At 37.1% G+C, this 14,061-nt stretch overlaps 1 protein-coding gene across 1 annotated transcript in view; it reads right to left on the bottom strand.

Annotated features, from left to right (window-relative positions):
* The window catches only part of LRMDA (leucine rich melanocyte differentiation associated), a 682,486-nt gene that overhangs the window by 113,650 nt on the left and 554,775 nt on the right, over positions 1 to 14,061 (bottom strand). Inside the window, exon 6 of the mRNA XM_065670688.1 lies at positions 413 to 497. Within this exon, the coding sequence (XP_065526760.1) occupies positions 413 to 497 (85 nt within the window). The remainder of the gene's footprint in view (positions 1 to 412; positions 498 to 14,061) is intronic.

Here is a 14,061-nt window from a genome sequence, read left to right as displayed (position 1 = left end):
GTTAACATTTCAAAATCATAGACCTACAATGTTAAACTGCTAAAAACCTCTCTCTTTACAAATATTAGAAAGTTTACAAATTCTCTCAAAATTACTATTGCTGCATGCAATCATCTACTTAGCAATATTTAAGTACTCTAAGCTCTTTACATTTTTTTTCTCACACACACAAAAATATCATTGAATGTTATTATCCATAGATTTATTTGCTTTCCCAGTAGACTACCTTTAAATCCTATTTAATATGAGTTAAAATCTGTAATCTTGACAGGTACAGTTTTCCCATCTAGTGCTTGAAAGACACTGTGTTTTCTGCAAGGTGTCAATGCAGCACTCACTAATATAGAGAACACCTTACAGCAAAGCTTACCACCTTGCAGCAGTTCTCTCCAATATAAAGTTTAGCTCATACCTCTGTGATTGGTGAGGTCTCTAGATCCTGAAGGCAGAGGTGTGTAGTGCATCTCTGGAGAGGTAGAAGCAACATCACTGGAGGCCTGTGTGATAAAACAAACATTATCAGTCTCTGAGAGAGTCGGTGATTATGCAAAGAGGATGCACCTGTGCTATTATGTGGTTACAGGTGCACAGAGTTACCGGCCACTGAGGATTAATTTGTTCTTTTTAAGGCTGCCCAGTCCTTCAAGCTAGCTGTATTCACAAGAGTTTAAACAATGATATTAGGTATCATTACTAAATGAGTACATACAACTCACAGCTTAGGAAAATTACCATCTTTATCAGAAAACCTTTGGGCAATGTTAACAATGTTCTTCTTGGTGAAACAGTGTAATATTTTGCTGAAGGAAGTTATGAGTGAGTCCACATATAAGGAGACAGAAAATAGAATGCTAGGATAAGATACCATACTTTTTAAGCAAAAACAAACAAACAAACATAAAACAAAACCAGATTCTGCCATTCAACTGTTCTGTGAGTTAAATGAAGGGATGTCTTAAAAAATAAAAATGCCTATAATGCATAAAAGCAGACAAGTATACAGAATTTGAATAATAAACACTTAAAACCCACACCAGAACTCTAATATGTTTAAAGAGGTGAGTACCAGAAAGACTTGCTCAGAATCCTTGAAAGCAAAATGTTAGGGGACGAGAGAGGAAATCACGATCTTTCCCTACAATAAAAATTTCAAGATCCTAAGATCCTGATTTAAAGATTAGACTCTGGAGCTATAGTTTGCAAGAAACTAATCATCCAGATGGATGTTTCATCCAAAGGGAAGAGCAATATAAAGTCAAGATAAGCCACATTTAACATCTTACTTTTTAGTTATAGTCACAGCCTTGCATTCTTAGAAGGAGATATGAAAAAAGGGATCATGTAGGTGAATATGAATCATCATCAGTTTTTAAAAATCAGTTTAAGCTAGGTGGATTGATACCATGATAGTGATATGCTCTGTTTCAGGTACAGAGTTTGCTTAAGTGTTTACAATCTACCCATTGCAACATGCATAAAAGATTATGGGTTTTAATAAAAGACACAAAGGACACTGTTCCCTAAAAGTTACATGATAATTCTAATAGAAAAGATAAGGCAAATAAAGAGAAGATCTACAAAAGCTAAAATATTTATTGAATTTCATGTTAATTTTCTAAAAGGAGTCTTCAGAAAATAATTGTTATCTACTATGCAGGTTACTCCCTATTCATAAATTGGCTTATAAACTGCAAAAGTCAATCAAACAAATTCACCTCAAACTTGCTTCCTATTTTGGAATTAATCATATCCTCAAAATGTATATATTTTTTTAATTGAAATTATTTTAGAACCAGGTTTACAACAGCCACTCAAGATAAAAGTGTAAAATATAGCTAGAATGCTTTGGAGAAGAAAAAGCCTAAATACCAATTCAAATCTTGATTGCCAAACTAAACCTGAGAACAACAAACAGAAATCCCCAATAATGAAAATAAATAAAGGTAACAGAACAGAATAGAACGACTAGAATTGAATAGAATTGTTACAGATGTAAAGGAGCTTAAGATCATCTAGTTCCAACCCCCCCGCCATGGGCAGGGACACCTCACACTAAACCATCTCACCCAAGACTCTGTCCAACCGGGCCTTGAACACCACCAGGGATGGAGCATTCACAACTTACCTGGGCAACCCACTCCAGTGCCTCACCACCCTTACAGTAAAGAACTTCTTCCTTAGATCCAATCTAAGCTTCCCCTGTTTAAGTTTTAACCCATTACCCCTTGTCCTGTCACTACAGTCCCTGATGAAGAGTCCCTCCCCAGCATCCCTATAGGCCCCCTTCAGATACTGGAAGGCTGCTATGAGGTCTCCACGCAGCCTTCTCTTCTCCAGACTGAACAGCCCCAACTTTCTCAGCCTGTCTTAATATAGGAGGTGCTCCAGTCCCCTGATCATCCTCGTGGCCCTCCTCTGGACTTGTTCCAACAGTTTTGTGTCTTTTTTATGTTGAGGACACCAGAACTGCACACAATACTCCAGGTGAGGTCTCACGAGAGCAGAGTAGAGGGGCAGGATCATCTCCTTCGACCTGCTGGTCACGCTGCTTTTGATGCAGCCCAGGATACGGTTGGCTTTCTGGGCTGCGAGTGCACATTGAAGCTGGCTCATGTTCAGTTTCTCATTGACCAAAACCCCCAGGTCCTTCTCCTCAGTGCTGCTCTGAATCTCTTCTCTGCCCAACCTGTAGCTGTGCCTGGGATTGCCCTGACCCAGGTGTAGGACCTTGCACTTGTCGTGGTTAAACTTCATGAGGCTGGCATCAGCCCACCTCACAAGCATGCTGAGGTCCCTCTGGATGGCATTCCTTTCCTCCAGCATATCAACGGAACCACACAGCTTGGTGTCATCGGCAAACTTGCTGATGGCGCACTCAATCCCACTGTCCATGTCAGCAATGAAGATATTAAACAAGATCGGTCCCAACACTGATCCCCGAGGGACACCACTCCTTACTGGTCTCCAGCTGGACACTGATCCATTGACCACAACTCTTTGTGTGCGGCCATCCAGCCAGTTCTTCATCCACTGAGTGGTCCATCTATCAAATTGATGTCTCTCTAATTTAGAGGCAAGGATGTCATGTGGGATAGTGTCAAACACTTTGCACAAATCCAGGTAGATGACATCAACTGCTGTAATAGTCTGTTAAAGGCTGTAATTTAAAAATCTCCTTTGTCATAGCTATAGGACTCCAGATTACAGAATCATAGAATGGTTTGGCTTGGAAGAGATCTTAAAGATCATCTAGTTCCAACCTCCCTGCCACAGGCAGAGACACCTTCCCCTGGACCAGGTTGCTCAAAGCCCCATCATACCTGGCATCGAACACTTCCAGGGATGGGGCATCCACAACTTCTCTTGGAAACCAGTGTATATTAAAATGTTAAGAGGTGACTGAATAGCTTACTAAGCCTTTGCTTGCATGTCAGACCATAGTTATAGTCCCATTTTTGTCCCTAGCAAAAATCAGATTGTAACATGAAGACACATCATGCATCAAAACAAACATCTTAATAAAGACAAGTTTGCCCAGCTAGCAAGGATGCTACTTATTAGATATGAGTAAAAATCTAGAAAATCCTACCTCCCCTGACTCATCAGTGATAACTTTCAGGGTACTTTCTTTCCGGGTACTTTCTTTCCAGAGAGATTATGCTATAGACACAACTCTCACCTTCAGGTGCAGCGAATAATAGTTTGATTTTAGTGAACTGTAAACATGTGGCTCAATCTGCTATGGTCTATGAAGTACTGGAAATCTTCTGTCTGATGACCAATATGAGCTGATGGAACATAATGTCTCAGAGGATGAGATACGTGCTCCTAACACCCAGTAATGTGACATCTGAATTGAATTCAAAGAACAGGCATCTGTTCATCTTTTTTCTTTGGGACAAGTTGTTCGGGCAAGACAAGAAGAAAAATGTCACTAACTATTTAACATAAGACTTCATTCCTGTAAATCACTCCAAAAGCTGGAGGAATAAGTGGTCTCATACCGTACACTCTAGATGTTATCTGCCTATTCAAGTGTACTTATTTGGGACTCTGATAATACTGAAGGTTTCTCTTTGGTACTTTTAATCTCCATTTAGACTGTTGACAGCTTGATGATAGCTTTTCCTAAAATTACTGGAAGAGACTTTGCCTTTTCAGCAATATATCACTGAGCGAGCAAAATTCAAGAGCTTCTAAAAAGGATATTGGAGTGAAGGGGCAATTTAGCTTTATTTCCAATTTTAGGAAAAGCAAAAACAGGAGGGTTTGTTTATTGGTGTTTTGCTGTTATTTTATGTACAGTATATAATTCCCTGTCAGATATAGAAGAGCTTTCATTACCTTTGAGCTAAGCATTCAGTTAGAGGAACTTTAATTCTATGGAATATCACCCATGGTTAGGAGTGTTTTGCAGAAGCACTGGCTAAAGTTCTGAATCACATTTCTGAGTAAGCCTGTGCACCAGCAGAATGACTATTTGTTTTCCCTACCACATACTGATACTTGGCCTTAAGCTATTTTCCAGAAGGATTTATATAGACTGTATTACATTTAATATTCACAGGAATATTTTGACAGTGATGGCATTGACATGTGACAGTTATGTCTTCAAGTATTGGTGACATATGCATCAGAAGTTCTTGTTGCAGTGGAAAGTAATTACAAATACAAGTATCTTTGAGGAAATCTGGTTAAATGGGTGGTAGCTTCAATTTTATAGGAACACCAAATAGCTCAATAAAGAAATTCTAACAGTATTATTACAAGATAAGCTTGTATTCTTGCAAGCATTATAGTCATTCAAGTATATATCATAGTACCAGGTATAAAATTTACAAGGCCAGCGAAGTAATAAGGTTAGGCTACCCATAGCCTAAGTTATACACATAGCCTAACATTTGCTGAATTGAAGTATCTCTAGCTTCATATTAACCTGTAAGATTTATCTGAGCTAACAATTGTAGTACTTAATGCTAAATAGATTGTAAAAGAGTGCCAGAGTTTCAAATTATCATCAAAGTTACAGATACTTTAGAAGCTGCACTAAAAAACCGATCAAACAACAACCAAGCAAAAAAAAAAAAAAAAAACCCCAAACAAATAAACCCCTTATTTCTAAGGCATAACACAAATTGTTTACACACCTATACACATTAGTAACTGTAGTAGCTATTAATGCATTATACCTGGAAAATTTTACGATACAGGAACAGCAGCATATTGGCATGTTCTTTCAAAGGTTCAATAGATATGCAATGTACTTATGGAAAGATGGGGTTAAGTAAAATTGTTTAAACAGACACATACATTACAAAGGAAGATTTCCTTAGCTAAATACATGTAATTCCAAAATATTTTCAGAGGATATCACAGAGAAAAATATAAGTTTGAACAAAACATCATCCAAAAGAGAGATGTCAGAGTGTCAAATGAGATGTGGTAGCAAAATCGAAAATAACTAAGAAATTATTTACTACAGAGCTCAAGACACAGACTAAGGCTTCTCTTGCATCTGTTACATCAGAAAGATTTTAAGTGTTTGGGATTTTTCCTTTGCAACATGTTTGTAATCTAGTCTGGGAACATCTCAAATCTCCAACATCTCAGAATTTGACTCATTCTTTTTTTTTTTTTTTTTTTTAAGGAACTGATAAAGAGGCAAATTCCTTGGGGACAGCATGATGCTCATTCTCTAAGTCTGACCCACAATTATCAAGAATGCTTGTGTTCTGTTATACTGTTGTTTGTTTTCATTCATCACAGTTCTAATGCTTGTCAAAGTCATCTAGTAAGGTCACAGAGAAATAACCTTAGCACTTTAAGAGCTTGTTGCTTCTCATTTAGTGATTTATATTCAAATAAAACTGAAAAACAATATTGTGACATTGCAGTGATCAGCCCAGTGGTATATATCACATTATCAGATGCAAAACTTGAATTTATTAAGAAAGTATGATTTATTTTAAAAGATTTTTTTATATATCCACAGGCAAACTACAATTAAGAATGAAGGAAATGATTGCATTATCCATTTTTTAAACTGACAAAAGCATTTCTCCAGAAAGGTACATGATTAATGGGACAATCTGTGGTATAGTTCCAACTTAAAGGATTTGCTTTTCAAAATCTTTTCCTTTTATGTAGGGAAACAGTAATATTTTTCCAATAAGCTTGTTCTGTCTCAAATGTACTTAGTACTCGAAAATTAATCATACTTTAACAGATACATAGCTTATTACAATTTTAATAAATGTCTGCACAAACATCTGCTTAAGCTAAGGAGTTATTTTGGATCTCTTGGGCATGCATATCTTCACCAGAGATACAGTGGCAAGAGCCTTCAATAATTCATATATATTTTGAAACTTGCCATGAGCCAGCAGTATGTGCCAGCAGTATGTATTTACAGTCCAGAGAGCCAACTGTATACTGGGCTGCATCAAAAGAAGCGTGACTAGCAGATCAAATGAGGTGATTCCGCCCTTCTGCTCTGCTCTAATGAGACCCCACTTGGAGTACTGCATTCAGCTCTGGTGTCTTCAATATAAGAAGAACATGGAGCTCTTAGAGCAAGTCCACAGGATGGCCATGAGGATGATAAGACAACTAGACGACCTCCCATACAATGACAGGGTGAGAAAATTGGAGCCATTCAGCCTGGAGAAGAGAGGGCTATGTGGAGACCTTATAATAGCCTTCCAATACCTAAAGCGGACCTACTGGGATGTTGGAGAGAGACTTCATCAGAACCTGTAGCGACAGGACAAGGGAAAACAGGTTTAAAATTAAACAGAGGAACTTCAGTTAAGATATAAAGAAGGAGCTCTTTACTGTGAGGATGGTGAGGCACTGGAACAGGTTGACCCAAAGAAGTGGTAAATGCTCCATCCCTGGCAGTGTTCATGGCCCGGTTAGACAGGGCTTTGGGCAATATGGTCTAGTGTGAGGTGTCCCTACCTATTGGTAGGGGTGGTGGAACTAGATGATCTTAAGGTCCATTCCAATCCTAACCATTCTATGATACTATGATTCTATGATTCTATTTGTGCACCAATACATCAGCAATGAGTTGATTCAACCCCTTGAAACACTGACAGCAACAACTCAGATGTATTAACCCATGAGTATATCAGACCATCATGATTTGTTCACATTCACTATAAACCGCACAGAAACTTGCCATGGAACTCCTCCTCAAGATTTTTTCCCCCAGAATTTGAGACATAACGAACAAGAAATTGTCTACTGATTCATTAATAAAAATTGTGTTTAAATGTTTGGTGAGGAACATAGTCTGCCTAATAACAAAGAAAAAGAAAGATTTAAATGCATTAATTTGGGGTTGAATTTATGACACGCTTGCAGAGAATATCAAAACACTACTTTAGAGGCACTGCCTCTTCCCATAAGTTTTCAGAGCATCAATCACAATGGGGCTTTGATTTCACTGCCAGATCTTTGAGAGCTTTGTGACAGCAGAAAACACTACAGGAAGCAACAATACACCAAGACTTTAACCGTTCCATCCTAGGGGTTGGTTAGGGAAGAACAACTTTATTTACAATGTATTTGCTTTTCTACAAACTCAGGACCCGTAAACCCAGTGAAAGAAAGGGATAAAGTGTGAGAGAAAGGATAATACAGAGACTAGAAAATACATAGAAGCAGGACCTGACAGTAACACTGTATATGGCAGGCTACAAAAGGTCTTGATCTCTTCTCCCTAGCTGTGTACTAAGCTAGAGCAGTCAAATAAGCCCGCCTGAGTTTGCAACTGATCTCAATACACTGTTATGTTCTGGAAAACCAACAGGTGGCATGGCATGCTTACATGGAAAGACGGCTTTCCTTGATGAAATGGGATTTCCCAATTCCCCTGCTCCACATCCAAGCATCATTAACTACAAGTTAGCAGTTGCCTTTACTAAACCTCCAGCATAAATTGAGCCACATTAATTAAGGGGAAGAGGCAGAAACAAATACGTGGTGTTATCACAATTTGTCTGATCTTTATAGGCTTATTGAGATGATCTCCAAACCTGGCATAGAAATAGTGCTTTATTTTTAAATCTGGTTTTAGACATTTGACAATGGCACTGAAAAATACAAGAACAAAGCAGATGAATATTGAATGAATCTTAAACTGTGTTTCTCATATTTTGATGAATGCCACAAAGATCTGAATGACTTTCAGCAACAGCCATTTTTAAGAAAATTAAAAATAGTAATTTAACCAGTCTTAATAAAGAAGACAACAACACAATCTGATTATTCTGAACTAATATGCCATTTTTATTTATTTTTATAAAAGTATCTCATTAGTAAGAATTTCCTAGGGAAATATAGGGTCTTTTTCCCAAGTTTATTTTTCTTGTTAATAATAAAGAGAATTCATAAGACAAGAAAGGAACTTGAGGGCAGGTATTGGTAAGATAAGAGAATTTTTTGGCTTTATGTTTCTTTTGCCTACTAATCTAATATCCATAATAGGAGTTTCTCAAAAAATCATCAGGAGTCTGACCTTGTAGGTCTGTGATGTACAGTGTTTAGTATGATGTGGAAGTGAAAAATGTTTGTCTAGTATGCAAACACAAAGAAAAGCATGAAGCACTAAAAACAAAACAAAATACTTTGTAACATTTAGAAGAAAATAGAGTCAGATACAATCTGGCAATTTGCTCTCAAATGTCTGGGAATGCAATTATACCAAATAAAAGCTTCATTTGTTTAATGCCCAAATTCCACTTTTCAGGGAATAAAACCCCAGTATTTGGATGCTACAAGTAAGGGAACATCCTGTGTAGTATCAGGATATACTGTACATCTGTGCATTAAAACAAATTTATAGAGACCAGTGGTTTGAAAATACAAATGATCTGCTATTTTTGGCAATCACATAAATTCCTTCAAATATTTTCAGTTGCTGAAGGAGGTAAATGAGGGACTGTGATTCAGATAAGCCAATCCTCTTTGAATCATGGCTTGAGAGACAGTAAAATTTAAACAACTCTCCTTTCCAAATTAAATCTCTGTACTGGATATTTCCTTTTTATGTTTCTAAACATAAGAATAAATGAAAATTATCTAATATTTATACCTATGTTAGCAAAAAAATGCTGCAACCCATTTTTGACATTTTTTAATTTAATAAATAACACAAGTGTTTCAGCTATAATCAAGAGTGTGACTTTGAACTTAACAAATATTCATTCTGGACATTTTAGCAGCCTATTTTCGTATGTGATGCTATGAATAGAGTAGGCCAAATTATTATAGTACTAGGACAACAAGAAGAACAGTGATCTTCTATTTTGGTTGGCCTTCCAGTTCCAATAACCTTTAACAAGAAAAGGCAAGAGAATTTTGCTTATTCAACAGAACTGGTGGATCTTAAGAAGATTCAAAGCAGTTCAAAGTATATTTCTTTATTCTCATATGAGAGAGATTATCACTTTTCACTTGAATTTACCTTTTTGGTTTTCACTTAATGTTAAATTGCAAGGTTGAAAGCAGGGCACAACTGGATCAAAAATGTAAATGAACATCAGATAATTCTTATGCATTTAGCCTTAATTGAGTGTAATCGATATGTCTGGTGTGCAGCCAAATTCAGCTATTGTGAAAATCAGCTAATGTATGGACATTATTTTTGGACTACTGAATGCCAGAAAATAATGAGCTGGCATTCAGCATTGGTGAATCAGACCTTGAATTTTCATCTAAGAGCAGTTTTGAATTATTACTGAAGATAAGGTGTAAATGTTCAAGGGAATTTTATCCATGTTTCTCCCATGAATCATAAATGAGGAAAAAAAATGCAGTCTAAATTGCACTTAAAAGGAATAAAGTCTTTTCATGTCATACATGATTTATCAAAATGATCTCATTTTAAGAGTACTGTGGTGTATCTTGATTAATAACATTAGTAAGCATGATGAATGGCCTCTTTAATGGTAACACAGAATTTATTGGCAGAATCCCTACTTCTACCAAAAAGGGTGGGAACTAAAACACACAGCAGCTAGTAACTTGCGGAAACAGCTTAAGAAACTGTCTCCTACGTACTTTGCTTTTAGACAGCTTTGAAAATTCTTAGAGTTTATTCTAAGGTTCATTTTGAAAACAAGTAACAGGTATTACCTAATGTGGCAGCTCTAAAGTTGCTCTAAAGCACTACAAAGTCACTTTGTAGTTCCCTGCAAAACAAGCTGAACTCTGCATGTACTGTAGGGGGATGTAGTGTATTAAGGTCTTTCAAGAACATCAGCCCCAGCCCCTTATGACCTTTTTCAATATCCTCTTCATTTTGCTTTAATATCCTAAATGCTTCCCTTCCCCCGTTACTCCATCTTCTCCCTCCCTCCCCCCCCCCCCCCCCCCTTTTTTTTTTAAGCCTGCCCCAGCCTGCCCTAACTAATTTCCTTTTGGGCTGACAGATCAGAGGCCTTCCTACCACTGTTCCTTTTAGACCTGCGAAGCCCTTCTCGTAATCCTGCTGCTTGTCCACAATTAATCTTTCCAGTTGCCACATTATTAACACTACCACCCACAGACAGAGGATGCCTGAGCACGGCTGGACACTCGCTCCCCACTGGAGCATCAAAGTTGTCAATCACACACTAGTCAGAAAGTTGCCTGCTGTCAACATCAGAGGTTTTCATCCTCTCCTACCCGCTGATCAAACATTTTTCTTCAGAAGATTAATTCTGTGTCTCCACCCATTTCCTCCCATATCCTCTTTCCCTTTTAGGTTTACTCAATGATCCATCTTCTGTATGGAAAAGGAAGCAGTGTATAATAGAAATCCTTTCAAAACAAAAGTTCAGCAAAACTAAATTTAAATCCCAGCTGTTATCAACCCCTTCCCCCCCCCCATGAAAGTTAAACACCTTAAAGAGCTTGGATTAGACCTAGTCACAAATGCCTTTCTTTGATCAAAGGTTCCAAGACTTCACACAATTATAATCACAAAGCAACGACTGTATCTAAGGAGCCTGAATTGATTTGTTCTACTGTAACATATAGCATATAAAACTACCCATTAGGTTTTCTGACTTCCAAGATCGTTCTTTTTCAACTTATATCATTCAAAAGTCAATAATTTTTGCATCTAAGCACTATTCTTTTCAATCTCAGTAAGGGAATAAATGACTTCTTATTTTATGCTATTTGCCTTGTATCTTTTTTAAAATAGTATCTTAGCGATCTACATTTAAAAGCAGAAGGATGCAAGACATTCTTCTGCTCTCAGTTAAGTTTAATGAGTTGAAGGAAATCAACCATTGTTATCACCTGTCCCTAATCATATACCAGATGCTAATATTTTCATTTGTGATGAGTTTAACCGTAGTGCTCAAGTGGCTCAATATCTTTCATTATCGTAGATAACAGGATCTATCCTTAAAGCCACACTTAAACATTCTAGCAACACAACAGTGACTGTAAAGAATACTTACTAATAGAAACCAACAGGCAATCTACTCACTGCAAAACTTAATGCTAGGTTTTAAAATATTAATAAATCCATTTAAAATCACAGTACAAAATAAATTCAAAGTTGTTAAATCATATTCATCCCTAAGACAGATTTCTGAAGGCTTTGTTTGGTATTAATGAAATCAGAAAGTTGACAAAAGACCCCCAAAAGTATAAAACAATAAAGGAGTATCTGCTGGCTTTGACTCCAAGCCTGAGCTTGGGAAAGTAAGTCCAAGCAAGAAGAATACTTTTTATCTTGCATTTCTTTACCAGTATCTTTACCATCTTCATCATTTGTGAATACACATACTACCTTCTTTTAATTTACATTATGCAGAATTCAATGGACTTAAAGCTAGTAAAATAAAGTGCAAGAAAAACAAAACAATACAAAACAAAACCCAACACATAAATAACATACCCCAAAACAGAAAACTCTGAAACTATTTGTAGAGAATTTTGAGTTGTCATAGACAACTGTTCTTGGAAGTGTCTGGTAAAAGTGAATCACAAATGAACTTCTAGCTGCTAGCAGATGCTAAGCTTTTTGTAAATTCCCACCTCACCAATGCCCCAAAATGCCATTTATTGCATTTTACTCTTCACTCAATTGCTCTGAAGAAGTCAAAAAACAATACTGAGTTTTTAGATATTATAACTTCAACAGAAGGTGCAAAAACATAGGCAAGTCACTCACATGAAAAGAAGTATGCTGATAATGTATTAGACTGCAGGTTTCTTTCAGTCATTCCCTGCAATATATTTCAAACATTATATCGCAACTATAGAACACAGCACTATTGGAGTAACTGCTGCGATTTATGCTATGTTATAGCACAGCAACAGTATATAAGCTACATATAAAGACAGATGCAGACCTCAAATACACATCGCACGCAATACAGTAATATCTTACTTTTCTGACATGTATTTTGTCAGACTATTGAGAACTTCTACACATGTTTTTGTTGAGTTTCAGGGATCTCCTTGATTAATAGGCACAGGAATTAAGAAATAGGAAGGTTAAAAATGCTTTTCATAAGTTATCTTCATTCTATCATGTGGGAATGAAACTGAACCTCAGCTAAAACCTCTTGTCACACTACTTAGTCAGCAGAAGGGGGTGCTGTAGCGTAACCTATTTAAAATGCAAATAGAGTAACTTTTGTAACAGCAGATTAAAACTAGCATTTTATTCACTTGGCATCCCCACAGCATACTGAATGCTGGAATCAGACTTGTCACTGCACACCGCAGGTTATTAATAGAGCTCAGGATGGTGTTGCTAAATATGCAAGTTAAAAGCAAGTAAACAGAAATGGATTTATCTGTGGTATTTGTTCTCTGAGAGAATTCAGCAAGGCCTGCCTTACACTGAACATTTGTTTATCCAAGATAGCTGAGGCTCAATTTATATTTATTTAATTATTTGATTGCCAGTCACTTACCATTGCCAGAAGTTCTGGGGTATGCGATCTGTAACATTAACATTCTAGACAGAAACAGTTATTTTCAACCTGGACAAATAAATTTATTAAATAAGACACACAGGGAAGAGTCTGTGATGCACAATCATTACTTTCTAACAGGCCTTTCTGGACTCTCGTGAGCTACCAGCACATGTGAAAACACAGAATCAAAGGCGTTAGCAGAACCAAATCAACACATTGTGCTATGGCTTTACACTTAATTTTCTTACAGTGTCAGGTGTTAGGGCAAGCAAGTGGGTTTCCCCTCGATATTCAAGCCAATTCCTCTGTTCTCCATCTCGATCTCTCAGAGATTCATCAAAAATGCGATTTAATTACATCTCCTCCCCACCCCCCAAGAGTGTAAACATGACTCCTTTTTATCTCCTGATACATCTGGACAAGTAGACAATGTGCTAAAACAAAATAAATCTGCCCTGACAGTCACATCAAAGGGTTCAGCTAGGGGCTTGCAGCTACTTAAGGCACAGGAATGTTGTTGCTAAGCATCGCTCTACAACCTATCAGTCCCTTAAAGAAGAGCTTTTTTCTTTCAGAGAGAGATGAGGAAAGCTGGAGAGTGGGAACCAGACTGCAAAGGGAGACTGGGGATTTTTGAGGATTTTGAAGCTTAAAGTGAATTGTGTGAATAAAAGGGGGTTTGGTTTGGTTTGGTTTGGTTTGCCTCTTGACATATAGCCTAAATTGAGCAGGAGGGAAGTAGGGGAGGAAGAAGAGATTAAAACTTGATGAAACATCTCTGAATTTTCCCCTTGGATAAAACCAAGAAAAGTGTTTGATATCCTTTTCAAATCTTTGTACTTACTGTAGATTTAAAATGGAAAGATTGTGACCAAAAGTAATAGGGCTGAGATGCCAAGCCTGTTAAAACCATATTGTGAAATACATCCCACACCCTGTTTTTCTGTCAAGCATTTGATAAGTAATGTATGTGTTCCTAAACATGTGCATGTTCCTAAACACAGGAAATCAAGAATGATGTCCATATCTAATAAACATGCTCTACAGAGAAAGGAAACTTGTGCCACATATGCACATAACACAATTTGATGCTCAATTTACTAGTAAAACCTATTCCCTTTGTGGACAA

The sequence above is a fragment of the Lathamus discolor genome, chromosome 3 (genome assembly GCF_037157495.1).
Source record: "Lathamus discolor isolate bLatDis1 chromosome 3, bLatDis1.hap1, whole genome shotgun sequence".
Classification (NCBI taxonomy): domain Eukaryota; kingdom Metazoa; phylum Chordata; class Aves; order Psittaciformes; family Psittacidae; genus Lathamus; species Lathamus discolor.
Note: the sequence above shows the minus strand (reverse complement) of the source record. Positions and strands in the feature narration are given on the sequence as shown.